The sequence below is a fragment of the Aphidius gifuensis genome, linkage group LG5 (genome assembly GCF_014905175.1).
Source record: "Aphidius gifuensis isolate YNYX2018 linkage group LG5, ASM1490517v1, whole genome shotgun sequence".
NCBI lineage: Eukaryota > Metazoa > Arthropoda > Insecta > Hymenoptera > Braconidae > Aphidius > Aphidius gifuensis.
Window position 1 is genome coordinate 8,990,883 of NC_057792.1, and position 12,172 is coordinate 9,003,054.

At 31.8% G+C, this 12,172-nt stretch overlaps 1 protein-coding gene across 2 annotated transcripts; it reads left to right on the forward strand.

Moving 5' to 3' along the window:
* The first annotated feature begins 1,263 nt into the window (after positions 1-1,263).
* Positions 1,264-9,764, forward strand: LOC122857524. Of its 2 annotated transcripts, none has more exons than XM_044159730.1 (7): positions 1,264-1,800; positions 3,202-3,358; positions 3,873-3,996; positions 4,319-4,449; positions 7,105-7,360; positions 8,724-9,042; positions 9,120-9,764. In XM_044159730.1, exons 2-7 carry the CDS (start codon positions 3,305-3,307, stop codon positions 9,235-9,237), a joined length of 1,002 nt encoding a protein of 333 aa, XP_044015665.1. In that variant the 5' UTR covers positions 1,264-1,800; positions 3,202-3,304; the 3' UTR covers positions 9,238-9,764. The 2 variants fall into 2 exon arrangements, with proteins under 2 accessions (XP_044015665.1, XP_044015664.1); XM_044159729.1 differs by having other exon boundaries at positions 3,238-3,358.
* The last annotated feature ends 2,408 nt before the right edge of the window (positions 9,765-12,172 follow it).

Consider the following 12,172-nt stretch of genomic DNA (forward strand, 5'->3'; position numbering starts at 1 on the left):
TAGGTTCAAACTCATTTACCGCCTATTTAACTCCATTTGGGGTTACCACATTGGACGCTGTTTCCCAATCATGGCGCCTCACCATGGTGGTTTCAACATATACCTAGGAAAGTTTTTTTCTAACAGGATTTCTTCCTTCGGTCCGAGGCGTACTCTCCCCTTGGAAGTCTGAATGGTCATTTGCTGCACACCCGTACCTGACAATCATTTTCTTGGGTGTTGTTGCGTTCGGCAGAACTTTCTCCAGGAGTCCCTCTTAGTCATCCTCACAGCCTGCTCAATTTCTATCTCTAGAGCTTTATAAGCATTCCAGCGTCAGGTCTTCTGATGCATGCCGGTTGCCTCTGCGTGGGTTGTGGAAGTAGCACACTCTCCGCTGATGTCGCTGTAGTCAGCTCAAATTGAATAAATCGATGATCTGATAGCATTGGGTTATCAGATACTCGCTGATTTTTAATCTTATTCGTCACTCCCGGTGTGACCATCGATCTAACTAATTATTGCTCAAAAGTAAGGTTCATAACACCATTTAATCCTCATATTAACAAATTTACTGATCGATTTATTATCCGTATTTTATTTCACCTATGATTTTTGGCAGTAGGTAATGTGGTAATTTCTAGAGCGCAGTGCGAGTAGTTTGTTTCTGGAATTTTCACATTATTCCCACTATCCCTAGTGTCATAAAATATAGTTCGATACATGTGCCCAATCAGTGATAGCCCGCTCACAACTTATGCTCATCCTTGTTCCTCCACATTCATTGTGGGCATACTCTCTGCATGTGCACTCGTATCGAAATATATTATGATGGTGTTATTTTTAAATAAAATTTATATAAATTTGTTTTCATCGTGAATAAAACGTAAAAAAAAAAAATTAATTCCTTGAATTATTTTCGAGAGACAATGTAACAAGAGCAGCCTGCCACTCAGGCAATATAGGCAATTATGCAGTTTGAGAAAGGTAATTTCAATATTTTTAAATATTAAATTTATTAAAACATTTTTTTAGATATTATAATCACTCTATACATTTTTAAATGTTAATTTTTAATATTTGTTGATAAATATTATTTAATTGTCGTATAACTTTTAATTAGATTTTAATACCGATTTTGATATTTAGAAATTGTTCAATTTCGAATCGGTTTAAAAAATATTGTACAATATTCTTTAAACTTTTCTTATAAAAATGACGATAAAAATATGAATAAAAAAAAAAAACAATAGTTGGTAGTTGAAGATTTGAAATTTCACCTACGCTTATTATGAAAAAACTTGGATTCCTCTAAGGCTAGTCATTGATGTCTATCTATTTGGTTTTTCTTTTGTTCTACGTTAACCCATCATTTCTTCCCCTTCTCCACAATCTTAGCCAGTCAATTCCAAACAGTTAAAAATTGCCATAAAAATAAAAAGTTTGGAATTTCGTGGTGAAAAAATACCGAAAAATACGAAAGTTATAAATAATCTGAAAGAATAAAGTTGAAAAATAAAAAATAAAGTCAAATAATTGGGAGTGTTTGATGACTGAAAGAAAAAGGTGGAGTCACAGAATAACATGTTGATCAAGTCCTGGACGTGACTGGTTCCCAGTAGTGTGCGTTTCGGTGCCACAAAAATTGAATGGAATTCTGAATTGTTTTTTCAGTGTTTTGACATCGCATTCGAACTGCAGCAATGCACTTGACTGGACATAAAGGCTTTTACTTTCAAAAAATTGAAAAATTAATATAAAAAAATAATTCAAGCTGAAGAATTTTAAACCTATAATACCGATCACGTTCAACGCTCACCGGTAAGCTAGTTTTTAGTTTTTATTTATTTGTTTTTATTTTATTTTTTTCTTTTCGTAATATAAGTACAGTGTCATAGTTCATAGACATTCATCGAATTTTGTTTTACTGAATTATTAGTGCGTCATATAATGGCAATCATACTACTGACTTTGAAAAATCATATTATCCAACTATCGGTTCACCGGTTCTACAAGAATTATTTCGAGCTTTATATTAAAAAAGCATTATAGAGTAATAATCATTATCATCAAGACATATGTATTGTATTGATTTTATACTCACTATTAATAGTTTTGACATAAAAAAATTAATAAAATAAAACAATTAACCAACATCAGCTGGTACGAATTTCTTTGTTTTTCGTAAAAAACATGTCTATTTTTCATCGCTTCTTGATAAACGAACTTATGGTACAAGCTGAAATGAATATTCTCGAGACTTTGAAACTTCTAGACTTCAAAAAATTAGTATTAAAAAAAAACTAGTGTCTATATAAGGAATAAATCATTAGAAAATAATAATATTTTTCATTTGAATAAAAGAAAATAAACAAAAATTTAGTAATAAAAAAATCTCAAAAATGACCATACTATTGATTTATTCTTTTTTGAGGTCTATCACCTTAATCGAAGGCAAACCAGATCTTTGATGACTAAAAATATGTTAAATAAAAAAAAAATGAATAAAAAATTTTAGCCAATGAAGTCATGGAATGCAAATGAATGGGACCCAAGAACCTGATCATCATATCTCATGAATAAATTGAATTATAATATACGTATACATTAAAAGGTTGACGTATTTTATTCAGATTGTTATTCATTATGAGTTATTCGAACAAAAAACACTCCCACTCGACGGATGTTTTTATTGAGCTGATAAATTATGTCTCACACCTCACGTAAAAGTTTCAAGGCACCTTGCAAAACAATTCAGCAAATAGTAAAAAATGGGTAAACCAAAAAAAAAAAAACAAAAAGGATGCAAACTTAATTTTAAAAAAATAAAAAAATAATTCTTTTTAAGAATTAACTTGAATTTATTTACAGATAAAAAATAATAATTGTTGACCCAAATAACAATGTTTTCTTCTGAGCAATATACGAATACATATTTGGTAGAATAAAGCCTTGAGTCTCGTTGCCAAGGTCACTCGCGTCTGGGAGAGCAACTGTAATTTCCATTTGTTCTTACTTCGTTATTCAATTTGTCAAGCAAATTGATTACGCAAATTGATATCAATCCAAATGAGTCATAAAAATAAATTCACGGTTTCAATGGTTTCAACTTACTTACATAGATATATTGATTGAATATTTATTCAGTTTTTTTTTATATACACGCCTTATGTCTTATGAATTTGTTTTTTTTTTTTTTTTTTTTCGTCTTCTTTTGGGGAGGTGATCGAATCATGAGGATGTTAATTTACTACACAGATAACTTGGCTGACCACCGGGCGTATTGGTCCGGTTAGAAGTGAGTGGAACTTATTCGCCAGGCACCATGGAGTATACTGGAAGTAAGCTTATCATTTTCGGATTTTTCTTCCTTCCACAAGTGAGTTTAAATTTTTCATTCAATTTTTATAAATTCTGTTAACATAATAAATATTAATGTCTTTTAATGGAAACTTGCAATTCAAAAAAAAAAATAATAACAAAAGAGTACTTGAAATTCCCTACAAAAAAAATGTACAATTCAATAAAAGAATGAATAATGTAGTTCATATTTTTAGCGGAGAAGCAAACTTTACAGAAACTACTGTATTTCAATTCGGCAGTTTATGTAAACTTGCTGAATAAATTTTGAGTGACTATTGGTGAATATTATATGTAAATAAAGCCTATAGCTGAATTAGATTATTCTAAAATGGTGAAATACTATTCTAATAGCCACAACATTTAGATGAAACTTTAATGGTATAACAAAGTTTAAGTGTACTTTTTTGTAGGTAATTCCAACTTACGCTTTCTGCGGTTGTCCGGAGTCGAAATAATAACCGATATAATGGAAACATTTATATTTATTTTGATCCATGTAATTTATGAATTTGCTTTCTATATAAATTTAGATTATAAAAGTTATCAGCCATGGAAGACTTATGGATCCACCATCTAGAAATGCGATGTGGCGCTTTGGCTTTCAAAATCCTGTTAATTACAATGATAATGAATTATTTTGCGGTGGCTATGCAGGTATAAAACGTTACATTTATATACGAAATAAGAAAAAATTAAATTTATAATAATGAAAGAAAACCTTCAGAAATTCGAAATTTTATTCAAGTAATTGCCACCAAATTGATGGTGTTTTTTGTTTATTTATTTTTTACATTTTTATTATTGAACACTAATTGCGTGTAATTTTCGGTAATGAGAAGGAAAGAACAAGGGTCTTGAGTAACGGTTAAAACTGCCTAGAGGGCAAAATAAAATTTTTTTTGAGTCACGCAACCGTACTTTTATGATTATATTCTCAAGATTGCTTATAATAAATTTGTATTTTTATATTCGTCAGTTCAATGGGTTGAAAATGAAGGCAAATGTGGAATATGCGGTGATGCATATCATATGAAAGAGCCAAGACCCCATGAAGGAGGTGGTGAATTTGCCAATGGTATTATAACTAAACACTACGTTGTTGGACAGGTAAATATTTTAACGAAGTATTTTGAACATTCCAGTATTTTTCTTTTAATGAATTAGAAATAACATGGACATCCATCTATAGATTTATAAATAATTAAGTATTATTTATTCAAACTTCCATATTTTTTTAGTCATAGTAAAATGAATAAATCGAGGATAATAAACATTCATGTACGTAGTCATGGTGTCACTCGACTCGTAGTCGACTCGCGAGTCAAGTCGTAGTCGTGGTGTAGTCAAGTGTAATCAGCGTAGTCAACGAAAATTTTTGACTACATGTTTCCGTAGTCAATTTTGAATAGTCAATCGTAGTCAATTTCAAATAGTAAATAATTATTCAATTCAATGAAATATAGATGTACTCATTTATTTTGTTTTGTAATTTCAAAACATACTTTTAAGATAAAATTTATAATAGACAATATAGTATATTTCGTTACAAGTGCCCACTCAGAGAGTGTGCTCTCAACGAATTTGGAGGGGCAAGCACGAGCCTTGGCAAGTGTTTCCCCTCCAAATGAGTTGTGAGCGGGCTCTCTGATTGGGCACATGTAACGAACCATATTTTATGTTACTAGGGACAGTGGTAATAATGTGTGAATTTCCAAAAAACGCACTACCCCTCTTACCCTTTGGAAATTCACACATTATTCTCACTGCCCTTGTAACATAAAATATTTTCAAATACTAAATTTTTCATGATTTTAAAATAAAAAAAATTAAAAAATATCTTGAATATTATTATTTGCCGTCAAATCAATTATCATATGGAAGAAAAAAAAATGTTTAATATTTATCATTATTTATTGTCTCATATGTTAGTAGTTATTGTGTAGTCCAAACGTAGTCATATGTAGTCAACGTAGTCACGTGTAGTCACTCATTTGTTTACATTTGTAGGCGTGGTGTCACGGAATCAGGGCATGAATGGCCCCTCGGAATAAAAAGAATTATGGGGATATGAAAAATGAAAATTTATATATTTTGATGATACGCTCAACTTGAGTTTCTTTCGATATATTTAAGTGATTCAAAACAATTTTTCAACATCCGTTGTTGGAATAGCCGTGTATTCTAAGTCATCCGTTAGAATCGGAATTCTAACGGAGAATAGTTTGATTTGTAGTAGAGAATATTAATTTATGTTGAGTTGCCTTATACACTATTTTCTTAGCAACATCTTTTTTTTCGAGCTCAAAATCGAGTATATCAATCAAATAATTTTTATGAAGTAGATCTTGAACTGAGTTTGTGATTGAAGATCTTTATTATTAAAATGAAAATGTAAATATTTATTCATATAAAGTAAAGAAATAAGTTTATATGACTTTAACTTATGAAGTTTTTAACGGGTCAAGTTTTTAGTGTTCCGTAGGACACTTATGTTTTCGTTTTTCATGTGACTTTTTCTTATTTCACGATAAAAATTAAAGTTCTGGATCGAATTGGCTTTTAAGATGCTCATTATGTTCCATTTTTTTTTCCAAAAGCAATCATCATTATTTTTTTTTATTTTTGGGCCTTATTAGATTTAATATTTCCATTTTCTCACAGGGTCCGATTGTAAATATCGACCGATCAATTCCGACAATGTTTTAATCGAGGACGCTTCATTAGTAGACTTTACAATATTTTTTTCGAATTTTTAGGTCCTTTATCCTTTTTTGTTATTAAGTACATTACAAAGTGGAAAGTAAAAAACAAAGGATATTTTTTCTTTCATTGACGTCGAACCGAGTGTTTCTCGACTTCGATCCGAACTCGATTTCCCACGTCCGCCCGAGCTATTTTAGCGTAACGTTTCGACGTCAAACCGACATACATACGGACGTCGGATCGAGCCCCAAGCTCAAAATTCGACTCCGAATCGACGTCGAACGGATGCTCAATTTCTGCCTGCAGTCCGATTCACAGGGCATTACAATTTAGGGCTTTTTTCCTCCACTGGCGGCGCTTGTGGAGCTTTTGTATGTGAAATCTATATAAAAAAAAATTCACTAGCGCCATCACCGGCAAAAAAAAGCCCTAAATTGTAAAAAATTTGCCCTGTGAATTGGACTGCTGCACCCGTATTCACGGGGCAAAATTGTTCTCATTAGGGCTTTTTTTTTCCGCTGATGGCGCGTGACAAAATTTTTTTTATATAGATTTCACATAGAAAAGCTTCACAAACGCCACCATCGAAAAAAAACGCCTTAATGAGAACATCCTCTGAATACGGGTGCTGGGAAGTTAATTATCTAGTTACTATCTTAAAAAAATAATGATTTTGGAAAATCAAGTGACAAATGACACCGATTTTTAGTTGTGCAGTAAGAAGGTTTTCATTTCTATTCTACTACATATAGAAGGTGAAGGTGAAGAATTTCAAAAAATTTATTTTATTTTTAATAATACTAAAAATCAATGATTTTTGTGATTTTCAGAAATCTTTACAATTAGTAAAATCTTTGAAATCATGCGAGGGATTTCTTTTTTTTAGAAATCTTACAAATCATGATGTAAAAGATTTCACTGGGAAATCTTTTGTCCACCCAAAATACGACTGAACAACCCCTCAGTGAAAAAAAATCCTAACTCTGAATTATTTTTAGTTTTATTACTGATTATATTGATTACTATTTTGAAATTTTTTCCATCATTGGTTTATTTTAGGATATTGATATAGAAGTTGAGCTGACGGCCAATCATCAAGGATATTTTGAGATGTATTTGTGTGCTCATAACGACCCTAAAGTACCAGCAACACAAAAGTGCTTTGATAAACACCCGCTTTACCTGTCTGGTACTGAAGATATACGGTTTGTCATTCCAGATGACAGCGAGAAAAAAGCAATATTCCAATATAAAGTTACATTGCCACCTTTCATTACTTGTTCACAATGTGTTATTCAGTGGAATTATTATACAGGTATATATCACAATGACTTTTAATTTTAATTTTCACCTTATTGGGGGTTAAACACACTGCGAAGTATCGTACGAAAGACGTATAGAAAATAGATAATAACCAACCCAAGCGTGTTGAGTAAATTTAGAAGAAAGTGCCTCAATGAAGAAAAAAAGTTCTGTCAAACCTTGAAATTGAAAATAAAAATGTTTTCTTATGAGTTTTTAAGTTTCCCATGTTGGAGTTGCCAAAACTCACAACACGCCCATGCATGGCCCTTCATGATCGGTAGCCAGACATGAACTATTTGTGGTATATACTTGGTAAACGACAGGCCCATTCTTGTACGGCTAAAGCATGGTTTCGATTCACGGCCGAGCCTTGGCTAGTTCTTGGCTGAGACATAGATGGCTAATGCATGGTTGCCAAGTATTGGCCAAGCCATGGCTGATCTTAAATGGCTATTGTTTGGCCAAGCCTTGACTGATCCATAAATGACCAATGCCTTTTGCCAGGTATTGCGACCGAATGCTTGGCTGACTTTTCGATGACCACGGCATGATATCTGGTCATTGATTGATTTTTATACGGCTGAGATACGTTTATCAATCATTGATTAAACTTTGACTGACTCTCAGACGGCAAAGTCATTGTTTAGGCTACCCCCACAAAAAAAGGTATCCTAGATATACGCCATTCGAATATGTCCGCGAGTGCGCTACTGATATTTTTTTTAGAATATACCGGTAGCGCACTTTTGGTCTCTAAAAATCGAGAAATTTAATTATTTGGAGTAAAAGAAATTATTCGTCAATTTAAAACTCTTTTCTTTTCAACCAAATCAGTTCGTTGTCACGAAATCATTTTCTGAAATGGCTTGAGATTAAATGACTTACAGCTAACCAAATACCAATTGTATCAATTTAATCGACCATATAGCCTTTTAAGCCCTAGTCATTTGAGTTCAAGCCTTTAAATTACCAAAATAAATTCTTTGTTGATAACAAATCCGATGTCAGTCCATCAGTCTTTTCGTAAACGAGAAATTTTTACCAATCAATTATTTATAAATTATGTATACCGATCATATTTTCCGTGAACTTAACTATTTTAATCCCTGGTAAAAAAATGTTGCTATATTTACACAGTATTTTTCCATAAAAGAAACATGGCTGTAAGAAAATTTTTTTATTGAAAATACCAGTTTTCGTTAATGACAAAGTAATGAGAAGTTACCTGAAATAATTAACTTCTGCAATTTCTTAGTATTTACTGTTTGAAATAATTCGTCTCCGTTTAATAGATTACTTTATTGGGCTTACAAAAACTTAAATAAATTAATAAATCAATAGTTAAATAAATAATTAAATGAATGATTTTCTAGGTAATATGTGGGGAACCTGTGATAATGGAACTGAAGCAGTAGGTTGTGGACGACCGGAAACATTTAGAAATTGTGCAGATGTTAATATTGTAACAAGCAGTGGGGGTAGACCACCAATATTTACTAAACCATTTAGCAATCCTTTCCAAATCTACTATGAAGATTATCGAGCGCCTAATGAACTTTTACCACTTGTCATAACATCACAAGTTTGTCTACCCTCAAAGTTTTCACGACGTTTTGCTGGCATGAAGAGTTGGTGTCAGACTAATTGTCTTCGTTATCCATCAAATTGTCCAGAACTTTTTTGTGAATGCCCGTGAGTTCTCATTATTCCATATCATACGAATAATATTTATCAAAAGATAATCTCATTTGTTCACTTTTTTTTTATAGTGATCAATGTGATGCAATCGGTGAGCTTCAAGGTAAAAAAGGTGCTGATGTTTACTGTATGGACAAGTGTCTTGTTTATAATTCTGATTGTCCAGAAAACCGTTGTACGTGTTACTAAAAGAATTTTGTGAAATAGAATCATTCCAAGTTATAGATGAAAATCAATTTTTTCAATTCTGAATGCATAATTAATATATTATTTGCAGATGAAATCGATACTAGCTAGTCTAGACTTTGTTTGAATTGCAAAATTTTCATTGAAATATAAATACATAAACGAAGAAAAAAAAAGAAAAAAAACTTGATTATAAACTTTATTTTTCATTTATGTATTTCATTGATTGTATCTACATTTTCTTAATGTATAGCAAATAGAATTACATTGTCATGTAAGATGGCATGGCACATCGAAAAAAGGTGTAATCGCTAGTTCCATCTCGCTCTTGTCCTTGATTTAGATTTCAAAAAGAAAAAAAAAATAGTTTTTCAATTGTTATTTTCTATATTTCATTTATTACAATATTCTTATATTGTATTTTAGATAATAATAAATTTATGAGCCTTTGAAAGTGTTCTCAACAGTCAGAGCAATCTGTTAACTGATGTACATCGTGATAATATTGAAGTCGAAAATGGAAAATTAGCTACAGTTAACATGGAGAGTAAGCAAATCTAATCTTCGATAAAAAATCATTTTGTTTTTTATATTCGTTCACCAAGTTTATAAACAATAAAATAAAACCTTTTACATCATAGACATCATTGTATACTGAATAACAATGTTATGTATACTGTATTTAATATTAAATATTTTTGTATCAATACTTGATGTTGAATATTATATATATATTAAAATATCTCAGTAAAGATCAACATCTGCATCTACTATCAAGTTTCTCTTCATCAAATTGCGTTGCTGAAAAATCAAAAACATTAACAACTGCGAATTGGGCTTTTGGAGCACATAATTCACTTGAAGTACCACGAAAAACAAATATTAATTTGTTGAGTTCTTCTACACTGAGAAAAAAAAACCACAAAAATTGTTGTGAGAGCACAACAAACTAGAGATGGAATCCTATCCTGTCACTTTTCGTTGTGCTGCAACAAATTTCATTGTATCGTTGAACAAATTTTATTTAGCTGCACAACAATTTTTACCATTCAATAATATTTGTTGTGTTGATCAATAATATTTGTTCGGCTGCTCAATAAATATTGTCCAGTTTCAAGGCAAATATTGCCGAATTGCCGTGCTGCACAACAATTTGATTTTCGGGTGTTATCGGTAAGACTCGGTCTTGTTCGTGTGCCTCGGTATACGACATGGCATTGTGTGGAATTGTCTAAGTTGAGATCAGCTTTTGTGTGATTGACGTTTTAAAAATAAATTAATTAATGCCGGGTTTTAATAACATTTTAATAATTGAATTATAGACTAAAATATTTGTGAGCAGCTAGATAAATAACAAAACTTGATATTTAACAAATCACATCAACAATAAAGTATGAAATTATGAAAATGACAAACATAACCTGCATCTGTCATTTTAATGCAGAGATTTTTTATTTTAATCTTTGGTAATAAATATGAAAAATAAATCAAAGCATCGTAATTTGAATTAATTTGTTCCTCAATTATTTTCCTTTTTATTTTTAATTATCGAGGTTATTGTTTATTTATAATTATTTACAACAAAATAATTCAAATGAAAAACACCCTAGGGATTTTCAGTTGAAAATAAAGTGTCCTTTTTCACCATCATAGTTGCGCACGCATTTGTGGCCATTTTGAGGAAAAAAAAAACTGTCAGAATCAGTTGAATTGTCAAACAACCCCATCGTGTAATTAATAATCGTATAAATCGTTAATTAAATACAATAAAACCTCCACAAAAAGTAGATAGCATAGTTTAATATCATTCACAACAACAAAAACAACAACAAATCAATAATAATATTATATTAACTTCAGTGTTTTGGTTGGCAATTTAGATCAAAGAAAAAAGTTTTTTGTTATAGGTTATCCTAATGACACATCGAATATTTAGGGTGCGTTCCGTGGCTACCCAGTCCGTACGAACTTCAAAATGGCGACGAAAAAAATGAAAATTTTAATAATGTTAAAAGTTACTATGATACATCACTATAGCCAAAGAGAAGGCCAGAGATTTATAAAAACTTAAAATATTAAGTATTACTATTTTTTTCAGGTTTAAGTTGACAGAGTTTCTATTTAATTATTTCAAATCTGTCGAATAAATTGGCTAACGTCAAATTTGATCAGATTATTTTCAAATGAAAAAAATCAGGTCTACCACAACAAAGGATCAAAATATTTCCAAACTCCGCCATTTTGAAGTTCGTATGGACTGGATAGCCACGGAACGCACCCTTATATACCTAATTTAATTCAATTCAAGTGAAAAATAAACAACAATTATATAATATTATTCTGACATTTTTATAAGTTGTAACCGATTTTCTGACCTGTGCGGCGAGAACTATCGGCCAAGGTTAACAACGAGGATTTCTCACCATCCTCCTCTAAATCACCTGGGGGAGCCATGTTGGTTATCTCGAAAACCAACAGCCGTAGGAGTAAGGGTGCGAACTCATGGGACCAATAAAGTTAGCGGCAATATGGCCGATTTCAATATGGCTGCTGTTTTCAATATGGCGGTGCATCAGAGCATGCGCGGTTTGTAAATTCCGTGGTTTGAGCACTTTTTGTCGACTTCCGTGACTCTAATTTTTACTGTTCAACTCAGGTATATACCATCATTAGTATTAGTCCGTCATTGGAAATTCAAGCAGAGTTTTACCAGGACTTAACGTCTGATACCTAGAGAACCTTTACGAGAGATCCAAACGATGTCGAGAGAACCAGTAGTGAACCAAGAGAGCCAGTCAAGAGAAGGTAGTGATCAGTTCGAGAGCCAGACAAGTTGTGTTGTCTAACGACCCTAACGACGACGTTCTGTGCTAAGCTACTGTGAGTCCTCTGAATCCCCACTCGCGCGCTTTCCCACCTATCGTCCCGGACATGCGCA

Coding starts and splice junctions, on each gene's coding strand:
- LOC122857524 (XM_044159730.1), top strand. CDS start 3,305: ATGGAGTATACTGGAAGTAAGCTTATCATTTTCGGATTTTTCTTCCTT. Junction 4,450..7,104: donor AACACTACGTTGTTGGACAG/GTAAATATTTTA, acceptor GGTTTATTTTAG/GATATTGATATAGAAGTTGA. Junction 7,361..8,723: donor TCAGTGGAATTATTATACAG/GTATATATCACA, acceptor ATGATTTTCTAG/GTAATATGTGGGGAACCTGT.